The sequence below is a fragment of the Struthio camelus genome, chromosome 4, assembly GCF_040807025.1.
Source record: "Struthio camelus isolate bStrCam1 chromosome 4, bStrCam1.hap1, whole genome shotgun sequence".
NCBI lineage: Eukaryota > Metazoa > Chordata > Aves > Struthioniformes > Struthionidae > Struthio > Struthio camelus.
In genome coordinates, this window is record NC_090945.1 from 61,357,305 (window position 1) to 61,378,232 (window position 20,928).

The window sequence follows — 20,928 nt, forward strand, 5'->3', positions numbered from 1 at the left end:
AGGAACGCAACCCTCACGTGGAGCGGCCAGGCTGAACTCCGTGACTTCTCCACACCGGAGCACCTTGTTGCACAGCAGCAAAGGCCGCCTCGTCCCTGTCCTCCCCGGGCCCTAAGACAGGCACATAGCCAGAGCACTGTAAATGCTGGCCTGCACCTCCGAAATGCTGCCATGGGGGCAAGGGCACAAGTGGGAGTCTCTTCACTAAATGCAACAGTCAGCACTGAGATGAGAACACAAACCTGGGAAAACACCAATGGAAAGAGAAGATACACAAGAAACTTGATGGGCTCAGCCTATGAACTGCTCTCCCTTAGGTCCTTCCTCACAAGGAAGCCCACAAGGTTACGCAGGAGGATTTTCCTCTTAGCATGCAGGACTTCCCCACGATGATTCAATGGAGCAACAGATATTGAGAGATTTTACTACTAAGCAGGAGATTCTTTTACAACATTTAACATTACCCCTGTGCTCAAGGATTTGAGAACTGTAGCTTTTTCTTTTTTTTTTTTTTCCTGTTTGGTTGCACTGCCATATTCTAGCAACATTAGACTGATTAAAGTTTTTTGCTAGTCTGGTCAATTCAGCATTCAAGAAAACCACAACAAGATAATAACTGAGGTCGAAAAGTACCTTTTTAAAGGTACCAGTGCAATCTCCTGGGAAATACTAGCTGTGCGTCAGCACAGCCACAGCAGGGCCTCTCGTCTCAGGTGCTACCAGAGTCTCCTGACCAGGGGACAAGCTGCCACTCACTCGAGCACCCTGCAGCTCAGAGAGGAGGGCCCACGCAGCCCAAGGGAGCACACACAGCACCCAGCCCAGCCGGACAGCACGGCCACGCTCCCCAAGAACAATCCCCAACATTGCTCCCCTCTCAGCCTGCAGTGAGCCACAAGGCAAGGCAGAGGGCAGGGGTGCTTCAGGAACAGACAACTAGCAACTCCCCGGCTGGGGAGCAGGCAGGGGAGTGTGGATGAGCAATGTTAAAACCCTGTGTGGGGCAAACAAGTTACATATGAAATTCTGAAATGCCACTTTTAGTAATGGTGCTATAACTCTTCCATGAGGCTTCTGGTGCTCAGTTCCAGTACTTCCTGCTATGAGCCCTTTTTATTTACCAGCAGCTCTGCTACTCCCATGCCTTCTTGCCAGTAGATTTTTTTTCCAAAAGTAACTTCTGGGCAAAGAGAGGGCTCACATTCCCTGCCAGAAGCCCAGCTGTATTTCCTCTGCCGCCTGCTTCACCGGCCTTTGTTCATTTGCTCTTCTGATCCTTCCCTGCTGCTTGTATAATTGTTACACATCTTCTCAAAGCTTAGGCCCAGGGACCTGTGGCAAGCACGCTTGTGAAGAACGCAGCACAGGAACAAGCACTCGCAGCTCTCTCATGCCAGTAGAGCAGGTAAAATCATTCTACCCTTCTCCCTTCCCATGAAAGGTCCTAGTGCTGCCTCCTGCAATAGTGCTGCTGCTCCTGGACACAAGTGCTCAGCCCCTGAAGGACCGCGCTTTCTCTTGTTGTCGTCATCGCAGGATCCTACTGATAGGGCTTTCCCAGACACTGCAGTCACCCCCTAACCCTTTAAAAGTTTGACTCCAGTTAACTTGAGAAATGTTTTCTCACTCATAAAAAGCAAAGCTTGCAGGAGGAGCTGGCCTAGCAGAAGTGAACTGTGGAGATTAAATTACTTTTGGAAAAGCAGCAGACAAAAAATTAAGGAGAACCAAAAGGTGTTTCCTGTGGCCTCACTCCTCTGTGCATCAAATTCAGGTGTGATTTGACTGGTCAAGTTTAGACTTCTCAGAATTATTTTCTTCTGATCTTATCATAATAATGGGAAATTTTTTGACTTTTTTTGACAATGGGGGATGGTTTTCTTTGCTTTGGTAAAGCTAAAAGGGGAGAGCATTTTAGAGTCAGACTTTGGCAAAACTTAGGAACACCCCCAAAACGGTCTGTGCAATATAAGACAAGCAATTGCATATAGTACTCTTAAATACTCATAACTCAATGAATTAAGAAATTTAAGGCAAGACTAAGACGACACAACTAAAACATCCTGACATCACACATTATGTTGAAAAAAAGAGAATGTGTCTGCTGGAAAGATTATTTCAGAGTAGCCTTGCGATGGCTTCTTATAAACTTAAAAGCACTACTATAACTCAGGCTTAGCATGCTTTCCTAGAGCTCCTCAATATTTTCCTGCTGAGGATTTTAATCTTAGCAGAACTTTCCCCTCCCCAAGTAATAATTGCTACCTGCCTACTCCTAAATTGTATAAAACCAAAAGCTCCAAAGGGTTTAAACCCCACAGTGCGTAGAAAGGAGGGGAACGCAGACTCATTATCTTACAAAATTGTATCTATGTGCTTTTCCAGAAACCTTTTCCTTGGATTTTGATGGGGTTAATGCTAATTAGCATTAACGCTAATGATGGGGTAGGACAATCACATGGAGGTTGAACTAGGCTTAGAGGTCTCAGATGTCGTCCCCTGCAAGTTTTCTACTTCCATCATGTTTGAAGGGAAAGGCCAACACATAAGTGCATGTGGGAACACACCTCCCCAAAACAACAGATGAAAGTTACTGTTTTAATAAAACCAGGAAAAGAGTGAATGTGCAGTGGAAAAACCTGCCAAGAGGTCAACAAAAGAACAAAAGGTAGCTTTGTGTAACTAATTATTTCACTCCAGAAATGCTAGGGCTAGCTAAAGCATTACCATCCAATATTTTTAACACTGAAATTCAGTGTAATCGGGGTTTTGCTTGTATCAAGATAATGACAAGGAACCCAAAAGACAGATGAGATTTAATAGTAGATTAAGCTTGGAAGGATGCAAGAAGGGAGAACAGGCAAGGAACAGGCCCTCCTTTCCAGAGGCAAGGTACTACTAAGGAAAAGGAAGGTGATTCAGCATTTTAATTTTACACTTTGATCAGCCTAGACAAAAGCTTTGGATGAATGATATAGGATCTATTGATCAAAAATCAGAGACAGGTTGAGAGAAGCTAATATAACTGGAGGGTAAATAAAGCAGATTGCAATCTTCTGGTAAGAAAGCAAATTTTGGACAATTAGTGACTCAGAAATACTTTCAGAAACATGCGAGGCTCCAACTGATGAAAGCTAGAAATAACTTTTAAAAGATATACAAGGATCAGCATCAAGGATGAACCAATACCATTATAGAACAATACAGGAACTAGCAAGTGACAAAGTTGGGCAAATCATTGTAAGATTTCTGCCAAAAAGCTGTTCAGACACTTCCACTTGAGCTGAATCCCAAGCAGGACAAACAGAGTGAACAAGCACTGCAGCACTGGGCAGCGATAGCATCAGCCCCCATACTACAGCCTTATCCCTTCACTCCAGGCTCCTGTAAAATCGGTCTTGCAAGTTTGAACTGCCAACACTTCCCCTGTGGTAAGAAGAGTTACCCTGGCAGCTTATTAGATGACAGCTTGCTATCTGTCAGTGACTGTTTGCAGCGAAATTTGATTGTGATTGGACATTGCCCATATAGAGATGGCCATTCTGTCCCAATATAGCATGGGGGGAGGTGTTGGACAAAAAAGAGACAATTCTGCTTACTTAAAACTCTTGTGCTTCTACACATGCTGAGGGAAGGCCATAACACAAAGTAGTTTAATTTTATCTAATTTGGTTGCTACTATCGAGAATGCTAGGAAAGATGTTTCAAAGTAGCCCAAGGTTAATAGCGTAGAAGAAGCAGGGACATGGCATTAATTTGCTTCCATGCTGTTTATAGTGTAACAGAGAATGTTACCCCAAAAAGATCCAGCTGTGATTTTAGCAGCTGCCCAATCAGAACATGTGGGCAGCTGTGGTGATTCAGATGCAGGACTCATCTAGCCCACTATATGCCAATGGCCAGGGAAGAACAGGTGCAGCACAAGTTACACCTACTCTGCTCAAGCACCCTACTAGTCTCCAATTATTTCCAGCTCAGGGGATTTCCTGAGATGAATATACTTTCCATTTATTTAGCAACTGTCAATAGATCTCCCTTCCAAGTACAGTCTCCTCTAAAAAGCAAAAAAAAGCAGTTTGATTAGACAACCTTCTATTTTGCCCATGCATGTTGTATGTTAAACTATATGTGACTTTCCTGTGCCTGAAACAAAGTAACTTCATTTTCCAAAACATGCACAAAGTGAGCAAACCAAAAAGGTGGGAACAGCATCTATCTTTGGAGATAAACTGGGAGACTATCAATGTTTCACTCTGACATGCTACCTGATCCACAAGTGGATGATCAGCAGTTCTGAAAATTTAGCCCTTATTCTGATGGTTACACAAAAAAAAACAAACAAAAACTGAGACGCTAATCTCAGTATAGGGCAATGAACCCTTGAAAATCAGGTCTTTAGCACTTCTGAAAGCATTCATATTTGTTGCCATTGATTTTAAGGAAGGAATTACAGAGGAAAGAGCTACTTTCCACAAAGTAATTCAAGATTAGTGTATAGAGAAATAGCAGCCACACTCTACTCACATGAACAATTAAAGCTTAATACTTATCTGATATCGCAGAAAGTTATTTTTATTGTAAACCAAGCTGCATATTCAATGACAAAAGTTACCATAGTTGTTCAGGCTGTTCAGATCATGCCTGAAATGTTTCAGGTTAGGAATATAACCTGCACAGATGAAGCAGATGCAAAGGATATAGTGAGCCCAGTAGCACTCATGCATCTAGTATACCATGCATCATAACTCTGCATAAGGTGAAATGAAGCTGGCTTCAGTCAGGCATCTCATCTATCCATGATCAAGTACTTGGGAAACCGTGCCAATGATTTCCAAGACGGGAAACAAGGGAGCAGAGCAGCCATAAAGTTGGGCTTTAGGAAAATGATATGCACTGAGAGAGCAAACAAAGACAGAAGAGATACAGCAGCTGGAGGCGCCCCTTGAGATATGTTCTAGAGAGGGAAGGCAGGCAAATGTATTTAAAGACTAATTTTGGATGTTGCCTTTAGATCCTGTTTGGGGACCCTTGATTTCTAAAGCTGCCCCAGCTTCTACCACATGCTGCCTGAAAAGCTGCTTTAAATTTCATCTGATCACTGCATTTATACTCAGCCCCAAAAAGTAATGCAGCAAACAAGCTAAGAGACACACTTTGGGGAGATAGTTGAAGTCTGTCTTTCCCAATACAACAGATGCAGATTTTTACAGCACACATTCCTCCTCTACATGCTCTGCATAATTCTGCAGGCTGAACTTGCAAAGGGAGATCCACCTGGGGACATCTTGGATCTGGCACTGTGCTGCAGTTGGAGCACCCTGGCAGAGTACATGCAGTGCAATCAGAGGCCCTGGCTACACCGTCTGAACTCAGGTATGATAATGCATCCACATAGTCCTGGGCAATTCATGCTATTTGTATTGCCCAGATGTAAAACAATACAGATTAGCATCTAGCTAAGTCACTGCTGCAAGTACATAAATACCTACAAAGCGCTTCAAAGGCGGAAAAAGATACATACATATTAAGCGTTACTTATCTTCAGTGAACTCATAAGCATTTGAGGACTCTCCCCATTTAACATAACAGATTGCATCTTGCCTCTTGAAGGATTTGTATAGGTATAAATGTACTTTGGAGTCTAGTTTGTACTCATGAGTTGCATTTTACAGTTGGCATGGTGGCTTTCTTTGAAGCACCAAGGAAAACCCAGACTGAGAAACTGGACAGCACACTGGCTCTTGACATTAGAAATGAGTCAAGGCTCTCAGCATTGACAAAGGCTTAATCCTGCTGCCCACATGGTGAGGGGGGAGGGGAATTAAAAGAAAATACAAAATTAAAAAAAACTCAATTAGCAGGCAACCATCAGATATCCTGCAAGAGATCCAGAAAAGCAGCGATGTTACCTCTGCAATGCCATCCCTAGTGAGAAAACATGGCAGAACCGTCTTGGCAAAGATGGGTAAGCTGATGAGGACTGTGCAGAAATGACAAGGCAGAACAGCCACTTTTGCACATCCTCTCCCCACCTGTGCTCCAAACAGTTCATACAATAGGCCTTTCTACAGAATTGGGGATTAACTTACTTCTGCCTGCCCTACTGGCCTCTGCTAGTACAAATTCCAGGAGAAGCAGCAGGAACAGCCCAATGCACTTACAGCATATGGGAGCAAAGGCTAATGAGAAGCAGGGCAACTCGAGGCTTTAGGACGACAGCAAACTACTGGATCCCTTAAACAGGAATAGTTGGTTTAAGGCAGTGAATTTCCTAGCTGGGAAGCAAAACTCTCAAAGGCTCACTTTCATGAGTTGTCCACAGGGGCTAGAGTGAACATTCAATGCCGACTGGTGCAATGTTAGGCACTGAAACACTATTGTCTTACTTTAAAGGCTCTGCTCCAATTTCATCAGTCCAGAGATGTTCCTAGCAAAGGCAGAAAGTTGCAGGGAGGCAGCAGCATAGTTTCCAGTCTCACGAACAGGGAGGATCCTATACAACAATCCAGAGTAAGGTTTAGGTCTGACAAAGCTGTTCCTACCATCTGATTGTGATTAGACGTTCCTAACCCAAGCCTCAAATGTCATGAAAAAATTAGATGGAAGTGAACTACAAAGGCAAAATAGTCTTTTTGATGAAACCCTCAGAAGAATAATGAATTTAATCAGCAGACTTCTACGCTGCCTTTCATAAACTGAGATGTACCAAGAGGTTGAGCTAGAGGTCAAGTTATTTTTGTGACCTTTACCAGCAGGAATATTTACAAATAGTAATTAGGAGATTCAGAGGCCAAAAAAGTTAACCCATAGCAGTGCTAGAGGATTATTATGTGCTAAGACAGTGAGGTTGAAGCAGAAAAAGCAAGATAAAAGCTGTATAATAGCCATGGCAAGCTACAGTCATCATTTGAATTGAAAGAAATTACTATCAATCTCCTCACAGGAGTTGTGCAATATAACATACTTGTTATATATTGAGGTCATAAAACTGAACCCACTTATTCCATCCAGGATCTAGAGTTGCTGGACAGTATTTAAGGGAACAAGAGCAAACTACAAATGACTGTATAGATCCTTGATAAGATACTTTTGCACCCAGTTTTGCAGTGAACCTTGGAACTTTTAACTTGGTACCAGAATGAAGCCCTTTTCTCTCAATAGCACGCAATTAAGTAAATTACTTGCCATAGATAAAATGGCTCTTTGGAGAGATATTACTTACAGTGAGATATCAATCCATAAAAGCAATAAAAATAGAGGAGGCTTACATACCAGGTAAATGGTAATGAGATTCTAACAAGGCTCTCTTTTGTGGAACACTCTCTCCCACTGCTCTCCCACAGAGAACTCTTCTGGATTAAAGTACATCTCTATTCCCTTTCCCTGCAGATTCAATTCATTTTAAGAGAAGTCTTTAACTCTGTAATACAAATTGTCTGTGTTTGTTTATTCAGCTATTACACCTGCATGAACCTGAAGGGTCAACGCGTGAAAACTGCATAGCTATAGGTGAACTCCATACACCCAAAATGGGACACCCCCAAAACAGTGGCTTCACTTCCAAGACACTAGGCACCCACAAGTGCCAGCAGTCATAATGGATCCAGATTTAAAGCACGAACAGTACACGTAGTCTGTTTGCAGACTAACTTAGCCAAAGCACCTATTCAGCTATTCTAGCACAATGCTCTACTTCTAGAAGTGCCACCTCTCTAAACTCAATAAATGCTTTGTTTCTTATCAATTCTGAATAAAAAGTTATCATTAAGCAGAAGAAATAGGGAAGGCATTAACATGATATACACTGTCCTGGCCAAGCAACCCTCTAAACATATTAGGCAACGGAACAATATGGTATGACTCCACATTCTGTCTTGTATTCACCCTGAATCCAGAGCAAGTCACTGCAAGAAAACCATTGGACGCTTGCAGGACTGAGGCCCACTCTCGGGACACTAGTATCAGCAGGACCATGACCCAGACCTATAATATTTTGGTGCTTCATTTCTAATATCCTACGGCATCTCAATGAAACTACATGCCAAAACACTGTGAATCTGCCCATTGCCCCTCTCCTTTCTACGATAAAGCACTACTATCCATGCACAAAGACAGCAATTTTAGGTCCCACTGCATCTCTGCAAGGCATCTTTCTTTTGAGGTTTTCATTTGTAATCTCTCATGTCATGTATGAACATGAATTTGAGACTAGTAATTGTTCCCTTAATACATATTCTTTTACTAAAAAGCAGATTTAACATATTTAATAATTTTAAATCCATACTCATACAGATATGAGTAGTTAATAATTACCTCGTTGTCCTGGCTGGGTTCTTTTCTTTAATAAAATAAATAAATAAAGCTACCAAATAGCAATGTAACAATAACAGCCACAGCGTAAAGGAAATGAACAGTGATTTATGCTTTGTTCCTGCACAAATAGAAGTCTGCTCCCTGAGCTGACCTGCTAAGCCACAGCCCTTGTTTGCTGCTCATTAGTATTTCCAGGCCTAAGCTGTACTAATCACCACCTCTATGAGCCAGATCATATGGAAGAATACTTACCTAGTAATAAGAGACAAGTGTATTTCATTGTGCTGAACAGAATGTATTTTGCCCTATGTAAAGCTGTGCTCATCTTGGTAGGCTTCTGAGTTGATCTGATCACAGGCAGGTCCCATAACCATCATTCAGGCAAAAATGCCTAGACCTATGACACTGCCTGGTTGCATCTTCAGCCATTCTGCCTTCTCAGCAAGATCTGCTTCAAGGCAAATTCAAGGATTACCTGCTCCCTTCTCACACATGCAGGGAGATCTGCAGGTCCGAGCCCCTCAGGGATTGAGGGAAGGAAGGAACCGCGAGCCAAGCTGGTCTCAGGAGTACCACCTCCAAGCAGCAGAGACAGATGCAGTTAGAAACAAGGTGTCCTGAAGCAAGGTTATAACATGGGCAAGGACCAGGCTGTGATTTAACAAGTGGGTCACTTGAAATGGACCAAACTGCCAGTCCCATTATCTCTGCTACCTCATATGAGTTTTACAGTCTCCACACTTCAGGAATCTTCCAATAGGCGATTGCAGTCTGACGGGGCACAGAGCCACGCAACCAGCCAGAGCAAGCAGGAAAGCCTCTATGATGCATCCCACTCCATTTCTCCTGGCTTCTTCACAACTGTCCCAAACGTCATCTACTAATGTGTCCATCTTCTGAAATCCACCTATTGAACTGTTTCAACGATTTCCCCTTTCTCAGCCTAGCTGTCTGTAGACAGCCTCTTTCACAGACAGGATATCCTTTCATGCTAATCTGCGTGCAATGAGCAGAGCACATTAGCTGTAAAGGAATACTAAGAGCAAATATTCCTTCTTCCTTTCTTCCATATCACAGACGTTGCCCTATCCAGTCAACATCCATGGCTACTGAACTCAAGGTGACACATTCACAGGGGACAGGTAACAGTACCATGATGTTAAAGTAGCTTCTTATGCCTTACATTATGGCCCTACCCATCACAACAGGATTCTTCTACTACAAGAAGAGAGCATAAAGGACTAGCTGAGAAAGAGGGCTGAATTCAGAAGCAATGCAGACAGGAAGGAGATAGTTCAATCCAGAGAAATAAGACATTGGAAGAGTAAACCGTTTGCGCAAAGCCCCCATTCTTCCAAGCTCCTTGAAACTGGTTACAAACTAAGTTGACACATCTCGGCTAACCTGGCCCAGGAAGCGAGTTCCTCCTGCTGTAATGCCCCCTGCCTTCAACATGCATTCTTTGGTAGGTCTCAGCAGCATGCCAGACTGTCCTGACCAGGTGCAGGCCCACAGCCTCTACCACTTACAAAACTTCCATTCCCCAGTACTTTGAGGACTGACATGACAAATTAAATTCAAATCAAATCAGTTTTGTTTATAAGACTATTGGCCTCCGGATCACAGCATAAACCAAAGCCTATCTTCTCAGGGGATAAAACTGCCTTTCAGAACAATAGCTACTACACTGTCCTGCAGGACACAGTTCTTTTACCTAGACCTTCAACAAAAAGTCAGCAGAAGATACCATGCTAACAAGGCACAAAGTCTACATCACTTGGAGAAAGAACTGGAACATCTAGGGTTAAGAATAGCAACTTTTCTCATTTATAAAAAAATTCCCACAAACAGCCTTGAAGCACCTAGGCAACCAAAACAGCACTTGTACGACCCCTAGAGGTATCAGGATTTAGGTGAGGAACTGTCTTCACAAGGAGCTTTGCTGTGGAAGGCAGCACCTTATGAAGGACACAGAAGGATCCGTTATCACCCTTCACCTCTGCTCCCCTCACCCTGGCTGGCCCCAGTCCTTAACTATGTTAACAATCCACTTTTCAGCCTCACAAACTGCTGAAGCAGCACAGCCAATGGAGCAGAGGCAATCGCAAGTCAGGCACGGGCACATGAGGCAGGAACTCGAGTCTGGTTTACTGCCAGTATCTCAGGAAACTAGTCTCAGTGTAAGGCTCCTAACCACAACAAGACTACTTGGGTTGAAGCACCATTGAGAATCACACACAGGTTCAGCTTTGCTGTGCAATGTCCAACCCGCTCCATTTTGAACACTCCAGGGTGTTTAGAAAAAGCTCTTTTTATAGTGCAGATAGTTCTTACTACCCTGCAGAGGTTCTGTTTTCAAAAGTAGAATTAGGGCAGTTTAGCCAAGGGCAAGTTTGCTGATATTCAAACACCAGATCCCCGAGCTCATTTGCACTACACTACTGGTTAGGAGTTCAAAGGGTAAAAGGCCCATTTACTTTATTAGTTGAGTGATGTTGGTGTTTAAGAAAAATTCCCATCCTTCAGCCACGAGGAAACATCATTGCAATGGACTGTTTCACCACCATTGTTCTGTTGAGAATTACACTACAAACAGTAGATAAAAAGCAACAAAAGTTTCACTCACTACAGATATACTATTGGCATTCATCTAAACCATTACTCGGCTTAACAAAATGGACACAACCTACAATACAACACCTTTAAATACCATGATCCATGACACCACTGAACCATGTCAGACCTCCTATGGAGAAAGCGCGTCTCAACTTTCTTGTGGAGAAGTAGGCAAGCTGGACAGAAAGTGGATTTGAATATACATAAGTGCTAGAAGAAACTTAGAGTAATCAAGTAGCCCAGAGACAGCCAGCCTTCAAGACTGTAAAAGTGACATATCTCCATACAATTGAGACACTAGACATTTACCTTTGCGAACTGAGCAGAGGGGGAACGTAGGACTGGCTTAAAGGCAGGGGGTGACAGCAGCTCCTCGGCGCCCCATCTTTTCATCACAAGGCTTGGACACATGACTGACACCAGGTGAGATGGCAATCTTGCCTTTAGCAGTCCCTTTTTGCTTCCTTCCACAGCTGGAAATTTGACTGAGCCAGTAACTTCTACCCCAGAACAGACCTGCTGCTGTGATACAGCCCCTGGGCAAGAGCTGCGTTTGAATTGCTGGCAGCCCACCCACAGCCACAGGCTGCCTAGCTGCCCTGCTCCCCACCCCCCTAGTGAGTGGGATGCCGAAAGAAGGTAGCTAAACCACAGGGAGAAGGCACTCCAGTGAACATTCAAAGTTGCTGAGTGAAGGCTGAGTAATTTTACATATTTCACCTCATTATTCATCACTTTTTCCTTTTCCTTACTCTCAGTTTGCAAACCTCATATAGCACTATTTTGCAGCATCGATGTGTCTGCTGCCTTCCTCTACCCAGCTTCAGCTTTATGGATGTCACACCACCACAATATGGCTGCAGTAGCATGGAGTTTGGGGCAGCCTTCTCTAAGGCACAGCCACATAGAACCACGCTGCCTTTTTCTTGCAAGTGTTCAAGTCAAAAGTTGAGAACCTGAGGGTTCTGGCATGAAACTTCACAACTAATTCAGGTGCCAATTTCTACCACGTCCATCATCTGCCGCTCACATTCTTTACTGGATCAAGCCCTTACAAAGTAAAAGCAGGAAAGGGATTGTTACAAGATGACAATTCAACAAGTGAGACAAAGGAAGAAAAATGCCTGAGAATGCCTGATTATCCAAACAAAAGAAGCCATCCAAGGAATAATTGAAAGTAATAAAAAAGTAAGTGTAGTTATTAATAAAATAGCTGTGAATAATTTTCAAAGCTGATCATATTCCTATAAAGGAAGAGAATTCTTTAGCACTATCAGATCTTCAACAAAAATAGATTAGGAAAATACAAAGTATGATTTCAACACATGTAAAGTCCACAACTATATGCACATGTGCTGTACTTTATTTTGAAAAGAAAGGAGTGGGCACAGTCTGAGTTTTAAGAAAAGCCATTCTGAGTCAGACCAAAGGTCTCACTAAATCTGGAACCTGTCTCCAGTGGATGCTTGCTGAAGAGCACAAGACATGCAGTCATAATTCCTTAAAATACTTTCCCAGTTTTTAGCAGTTCAGGACTGTATTTAGTGGTATCCCTGATAGATTTTTTTTTTCTTTCCTTTTTCCCCCCCCGACTCTTTAAATCTATATAACCTTCTACCATTCACAAATCCTGTTGCAAGGAGTTCCTCTTTCTCACACATTGTACAGTCAGCCTCCCCCAAAGTCACTTCCTGTATTTGATGCATCTGAACACTATACTAGAAGAAACAGTGAACACTCTCTCTACTCTTTATGCCATACATATAGACACTGGACAAACACACCCTCACTCATCTGTTTTCCATTCTGAAGACTTACATTCTGAATACCTTAATGTTATCTATAAATACTTCATTCCTCAGGCTTTTGGGACTGCATCTTTTCCGGCCACAAAAAAACAAATCAGTTTCCTCAAACCCTGAACTCCATGATAAATAGGTGAGACCATTTTTCCACACAGTGAAAACAAACAGCTTGTTTTCTAAAGGAACCATTCACAGAAGCTGCCCCAGTTGCCTGGGAACTGATAATATACAGGGAACACACTTGAGACTTTTTCCACAGGCTGAGTTTATTCTTGGCTAGCTACCCAGTTCATCTTTACATTAGAACTTGGACTTCAAAGCTTTGCATTATTTATGAGAATCCAGATAGGCTTTCAGCTTTCGTTATTCCATACAAAAGACTAAACCTGTCATTAAGCATTCAATGCATCATTTACAGAATAGCAACCTTAAATCCCTTCCTTCCAATAAATTTGGGCATAACAACGGCATCACTTTGCCATTTTGACTCCTCACTACCTTAAATTACAGCTTCACAGGTGTGCTCCCTATCAACTCTAACAATTATAAACATGAGCTTTATCACATGAACTTTTGACTGGGATCCGTTACAGCATCATTCTGCCTCTCCCGCTGCATCCAGAATGTCATGGTTTCAAAATTCATCTTTGCTTTGTAAAGGCAATTCATCTGCCCAGGGTATTAGCTTCTCACTTTACCATGTGAGACAGCTTCCAGAGCTCCGTTAGTGTGAGGAGATTAAGAGAAATTAACACACAGAAGAGAGCATTGGTGGTGGTGTCAGTGATGCAAGCACTTGTGTACGCAAGTGCTAAAGGTATTGAGCAAGGAGTCAGTGCGTTGATTATGACACTACTTTAACGAGCCTGTAAGATCATGCTTTTCTGCTAGATAACGCACACAGCGACCTCAAATTGTAAGCTGTCTGGAAGAATGTTAAGTATTAAAGAGAATGTAAGAGTAGACAAGGGACACATGGGGGGAACATTGGTGAGGGTCAATAAAATGAGAAGAGACAAAAGTCACAGCTCCATGCTTCAGCAGTCTCACAAGTAGGATTTAAAGGCCCACTTTGCATAAATGCCCAGAGGAATGAGACATCAAGGAAAGGCAAGAGATGCAGCGTATTTAGAGACTGAAGCAAAAGAATGGAAAAGAGGCCCCTGTGGCTTGGTGAGGAAAAAAAATCCTAGAAATCTGGATTACCAGAGCTGTGGTGACAATGGGGTAATATTGAGCAGCAGGAAACGGTTAAGAGAAAAATCCAGGTAACTATCATATATTCAGTAAACTGAATGGCATTAGAAGTGAAAGGCCTAACAGACAGGTAGAGTCTATGAACTGATAGGAACAACGACCAGAGAGCAAAAACAGAAAGATAACTTAGGAAGACAAGCTAAGAAAGGAGGGAAACACAACAGTGCCATGAAGTGATAATTTCCAGGGTCTGCCATGATCTAATACTCCAGTTTTGTTCTGGCAGAGAGGAAGGGCTGGCCAAGTTACAACCTGCAGAGATGTCCTCTGTTGCTACACTGTTCTAGCCTACAGAAGCAATTTGTTTATCGTTACAGAATACGAGATACAAGGAGCTCAAAAGCACCCACTGCAGAGCTCCACAAAAACAAACTAACCATGTAGATTTCCACTCCCAAAAACAAGTGTGTTCAGATCTTCAGTTAAGCTGCTTTCCCAGTGATCAGCATGCTCATAAAAAACACCATGATAAAGAAAATCCACATGAAGAACCTGTCCATCACTTTTGCTACCTTTTTCCACTCAATTCCTTTGGCCCGGTTTGCTTTATGGTCTCAAACACAATTAGCAATATACTCAATATTTTTTATCAGTATTTTGTAACAGGAACAGCAATCAACAGCGTCCTCAACATTTTCACCATGAATTCCGCAGCTTTTATTTGAATTTCCATTCAGCTTCTCCTTGAGGTCATCATTTCTACTGGAAAGGTGACTCCTTCCTGCTTTGTGCCTCCTCTGACACCTGCCATCCCTTTCTAACTTACGTTCTTGTTCCTTCTTTCTTTGTGGACTTGTGCAATTTTCACCTACATCATAAACAAAAAAGATTTTTGACATATAGTCCAAAATGACCACCCTGGCCCATTGCGGGACAGGCTTTGCTTCTGAGCCACAGTGGTGGACGTTCATTATAACGATTGTCAGTGCAGAGGAAGCGGTGATCATAGTCATAGTTGCTATGTAATACTTTCCTGGAACATAAAACAAAGCTACATTAAAGAAGGTATCCTTAAAAATAATTAAGGCAGTAATAAAAATCTCACAACAATTCTAAACGTAAGTGCAAGTGAAACGTATTTCTTACTCACCCTAATACTCTGTACTTAGAGGGCCCTGAATTTATCACTTAAAAACAGATCATTAAAGTAAAAACATACTCTGGCACTGGCATGCCTCTATCAGATGAATGACCATTGCACCAAAACAGTAAATATCTGCAGGCCAAACCCCATCTTTTCTGAAAAAGAAAACACAAACATTCAAAAAGCAACTCAATGTTTATCAGGAGACACTTTTCCTGATCTCTAAATTTCCCGTATCAATATCTTCAAATGGCACATTAGAAATCCTGCTTCCTGATGTATTAATCAAAGTTACAATAATCCTTTCTTGGAGGATGGACCCCACATGCAGCAGATGCATGCCTCTTCATTCACATAGGCCTATGAATTTCCACACGTTATTGGCACACACAGCTAGGACACAGACAGCTAAGAAGCCAGGCAGAGAGCAGCTCCATTGCCTGTTTGAATTTTCTTCAAGACTATGCAGGTTTTAACATGGCTAGTCCAAACAAGGAGGCTCATTCTGGCCAGGAACTGATAACAAATACAATGCACACCAATTGGGACCTTCGGCCATTGCCCTTCACAGTGGAAGGGGAACATAGCTGACCAGCTAACCTACAGTGGCTTGCGGCTATGCAAAGATGCAGCTCCCAGCTCCTGCTCTGCTGCTCCTTAGCATCTGCAGGTCCTCAGCCAGTGCAGAATCAGCAGCAGCTAAAAAGAGAAAAGAGCTGGCATTGATGAAACAGGAGGATGTGTCATAGAGGAGTTTGATGTAACCCCAGTTTTCAAAGGGGTTAGGAAGGATGTCAAGAAAAAGGAGGAGGATATACATAAATCACACCGGGGTTAGGTCCTGGCTTCTTAATTTAGACAGTGCAGTAGGAGGGTAGAGAAGGTACTCAGATGCTGCAAGCCCACACTCGGGGTGGAAACGGTGGTTCCTGGTGTGGGAAAATCATTCAATGCAGTCCTATTCATTGACCAGTTTTTGATCTCCATTATACCACGTAGTCATCATATACATACACAACTTAGTAACAAGAACAGAAATAAGATCCGCACTATCTTAATGAAGTGGGAAACCAGCATGGAGGCAGCGTGCCCAGCCCTCTGGAATTCCCACAAGGGGAGCCAGGCAGCCTCCTACCCCAACAGGGGCAGATCAGTCAGGGACAGGAGGAAGATCCTGGCAGAAGACAGAGTGAACAGCACTGAATATATCTTTCATTATCCCACAGAGTCCACATGGGGATCTTCTGAACAAAAAGGCATTAAAAATCAGCATAACAGATTCCCAGACGTTAATTCAATGTAATAAATGCCAGATGTCACCCTGGAGTGTCCCAGCCAGGTCATCTAACTGTCTGGATCTGACAGGAACAGATCTTTACAGAGTATGATCTTGTGCTTATAGCTCTCTCACTTGCTTTTGGTAATCTGGTCCTACCTTTTTTTCCCCCCTTCCACAAGAAGTCATGAAATTGTTTTAAATGTATTAACTATACGGAATAAATAAATATGATATAGCTACCAAACATATTATATAAAAGAGATACAAGATAACCTTTAAGAGTTTCAATATACCTGTAAAAATTCCACGCACATTATGTGTTTCACTAGGTTTTAGAAACACAGTACATCTATATTTTCAGAAGACATGAGTGACATATGATTTCCCCGACATAAAGCCTTGCTATTAGTAAGTCATGTTTAAAAAAGTGCAAAGCTCACCTATCAAAGGCACATTTTCAGAGGGAGGCATGATCTCTGCAACCATCAGCTGGAACACAGTCAGAGCAAGAACCACCGTAACACCCAGAGACACTTTCTCCCCAGAGTCCACAGGGAGATAGAATCCCAGTGGGGCCTGGAAAGAGATCAAAACGCAAGGGAGCAGCAGATTAAATATATAGAAAGACGACTTCCTCTTCAAAATCAGTGTGAACGTCACATCTGGATAAGGCTCAGAGCAGCAGCCATAAGTTACTATGTTCTTAATCGCCGGCATGCCATGAATCTCCCACTCCACATCTTCTATGAAGTCAGAGAGGTCACCACTATCAAGAGAATTGATGATATCTACCTGATTACCATTATAGGTCCAGGACCCAAATGTAACGTTGCACTGCTGGTTGTCTAACGGAAAATAAGATACGTCCACTACACATGAGCTCTTTGTGATAGCTGGTGCATCCCAAGTGATTTTTCCATCATATCTCAACACAACATTAGTATTCACTGGTTCTGAAAAGTCATCATCAGCCCTAAAAGAGACAGAAAAATGACAAACTGATACGTGACAGCTTACTGTGGCGGAAAAAAAATCCTCTCATCAGACTATTAAAAGCATGCTTCTGAAATCATGTTATTTATACTGAATTTTATCAGGGACTCACTATTAACTATTATTTACGGGTAGTAATACCCATTTTTGGGCAGATACATAATTACTCAGATGAGTGCCAAACATCAGTGCTTGACCTCATAAAGGATACAGCTGGGATACAAAATCCACCCAAAGATTATCATAATCTGCTGTTTACTACTGGTCTGGGAGAGCAGAGCATGTACCACCATTTTGTGAACACACAATCTTCCAGAGTTCTTCAGCAGCCTCAGCAGAAAGCACTTCAAACTGCCAGCAGGGGAGAAGGATGTTCTGAATTTCTGTCACACTGAACAGCTTTGCTGTGCCACACAGTCAATAGTCAAGTAATCCTGTCTATGGCTTTAATGCAAAATATTTAGATGATCAACAATAAATCTTAAGACAACAAACATTCCTCTTGTTAATGCAAAGCGAAGTGATGAAAGTTCACATTCCGTGGGTCCTGCTTTTACTCCCTCCTTTAGCCAAATATTAACAAAGCTTCAGCTACACTCACTTGTTATATAAGACAATATCTGGTCTCCAGACCAAGCTGCTTGGAATCCTGATAGAATCCAACCCATCATATTTATCTTTGTCCCATTTGAGGTATGCATCATGCCAGCTTTGTCTAATCCACAAGCAAGCCGTCAAAATTTGGTTTCTTTCATCCTGCATAAACATGTAGAAATATTTATAGGTGAAGGTGATAAAGGAACATCTTAGATACAGACAGCATTTGTTTTATAGCCATAAAGTAGTGCTCAAAATAGGCCAGTGTACTGGCAGGCAAAAGCAGTACCTCTCAGACAGGTACATATGCCCATACAGTGCACGGGGGGGGTTACACATTTGAACTTTCTCATCCCAACCCTTTCTCCTTATATGAGGATTCTTTCCCCTGCATCCTCCCTAGCTTTAATCCCTGTTATAGAAGTACATTTGCTTAAGGCTTCCAGTATCTTAAGAATTTCCTTTTGCCAGCTTAAGAAAACAAAATAGCTAGCAGATTCAGTTCAATGGATTCTCTGAAAGCTGGTGGAGGCCTTTAAATTGTAATTCAGAAGTCACAGAAGTGATTTTCCCTTCTTCCATACACCTTCTCTTTTGCCTTAAGAGCAAAGTCTGGCAGAACCAAATTTCTTAAAAAAAATAGAAAGAAATTTACTTTTACTATTTGTACTTACTTTTAATAGAAAGAAAAATACTTTAAGTATTGATGCAATATCAATACTTAACTGTTGCTACAAAAGTTTTAACAACTCAGCAGCTGTCAGTTTTCTAGTCATATAATGGAAATCCTAGTATTGTAAATGGTTAAGTACCTATTAAGATTGTTTTACTAGGAAAGCGTTACTGAAGTTGTCACAATAAAATGTAAGTCGCTTTTCCTATTCCAAACAACAAAAGTTTCCATCCTCATACCTGCACATTTTCTAAAGTTTAGAGATACTACATAGATTTCTGCACCTCTCTAGAAAATGGAGTAATTTTTACTCACCATGTCTTTAATTTGGGACAATGTAATCTGAAGGGTGACATTCAATACTCTATCTGTATCTTCTACTGGTCTTAGAGCGTTTGAATAGTCTTCAAACAGTTCATTAAACAGCATGTGAGCGTATTTTCCTTTGGCTGATTCTACAGCTAGATAACAAATTTGTTCAGTACATCAGATTAAGCACTGAGTAATCATCAGAAAACACCTTCTTTCTAGCGCTTCAAGTAGCATTTGCTATAACTATAAACTATACTTTACACTATAACTATACTTTATCATCCATATACTGCAGAATATTGTCTGTTTTTTGGATTAAATGATAACTCTGAAGAAGCTATTTAAATACAAATATTATTTTGTGGCAAATGAGCAGCTAAAAACTTCAGTTTTTCACATCCACTTAATATGTATCTTCAAAAAAAGCAGCAGAAAGAGGAATGTATTTTTTGGTGGTGGTGGGGAGATAAATATCATTATCTGTTTGTCTGATTTCTTTCATAAGCACAGAGAGATTGACTTAAACAGTCACATATCTGCCAAACTAAAATTAAAACCGAGGTTTGAAGTCAAAACTGCTCCTAGTTAAGGACTTGTGATATAAGCCAAAATGCAGCACTGACAGATTCATGCTTTCAGGATTCCCTTTTTTAAAGGCACCTCAAAAATTCTGAGCTGCTTTTCTTCATAATTTGGCAACTGCAGGATCTATGAACATATATTTGGAGTAACACTGTCAATTGCTTGGTGAAGGATTCCCAAACTGCATATGTGGGGACACTTTTTTTCACTCACTAAGGACAATCCACTGAAACATATCCTTTAAAATACTTTTGTTGTTCCACTCTACTTTGCCCATCAAGTTTTTCCAGAATGCCTGTATTACCTTTAGATGGATTCACACATCTCTGTAAGCAAAGGGCAAGGACTGCAACATTCACAAGGCTTGCACAAATGCCAGCTGGCACAACACAAGCAGCAAGTGCTTTGCAGTATTGCACTCTTCAGTGACTCACACTGACTTTCTGGACTAATTAAGAGTTCAAAGCAAACTTTTCTAAGAAGAAATCCTAACAAATAAAAGCTTCCCAAAAAGCATTTAGATCTGGCTGTACAGTATCATTCATTTTGTGTATACATCAGTGAGAGAAAGTAAAACAAAACAGATGAAGGAATCCTCTGAAGCTCAGCTGTGTTAAGATGCACATCTGGACACCAGCTCCTAATCTGAGTAAAGTAAAACTCAATGCAACAGTTAGCTACCAAGAAGTGTTCTCACCTTGAAGCATCACTGCTACGAACAGCAACCAGAGACACATGCAGGAGGAAAACAGGCCATTTCTCCTCATTTCTGGACCATAAGTAAAATTCTGTTCATCCAAGGGGCACAGAGACATTTATCACCATCCAAAACTAACAAAAACAAGTTGCACAACAGCATAATGTTATCTGAGGCACTGATGAGCCTCTAGAAGCAACTCCATCCCCCTTCAGTAGCTGTCAGGGTCCCAACTTGGTGCTATGGCCTTTGTCTCTGCCACCTCCCCAGGGCTCTGATGAACCCTCTTCTCCAGGTAACCCGAGAGCTGCCAGCTCTGGTACTGATGCTGAGCAAGATAAGTGGATGGGATATCAGCAGGAAAGCTGCACTCCACTGCATTTCTTACTACAAATCCAGCATTCAATGGCCAATCTATGATGAATCCTTTCTCATCTCTTCAGAGTGGGCCAAGGTTTGCTGCCCTTAACGTTCAGCAATAGGTTGCTCAGAAACAGTCAGCTGAAGCCTATTGACCCTCACACACAAAAAAGGTCAGGCTCAGTAGTTTTAACTGGCATAGTTACACTGTATATCACACAGCCAACATGCTACACAGGGGTAAAAAAACAGCCTACCTACCCCCACGCTGACAAAATAATGCTTTATCAACCACACTGACGCCACGTAGAAGGGATGTAGCTATATCAACAGCAAGTTTCTCCTTCGGAGAACATGGGC

At 41.9% G+C, this 20,928-nt stretch overlaps 1 protein-coding gene across 1 annotated transcript; it reads right to left on the reverse strand.

Moving 5' to 3' along the window:
* Positions 1-13,001: 13,001 nt before the first annotated feature.
* Positions 13,002-20,601, reverse strand: CHRNA9 (cholinergic receptor nicotinic alpha 9 subunit). The gene is given in 5 exon segments (XM_009673397.2): positions 13,002-14,964; positions 16,795-17,327; positions 17,949-18,103; positions 18,933-19,078; positions 20,209-20,601. Coding segments are annotated over 5 exon segments (1,503 nt in total). The 5' UTR covers positions 20,327-20,601; the 3' UTR covers positions 13,002-14,413.
* Between the last annotated feature and the right edge of the window lie 327 nt (positions 20,602-20,928).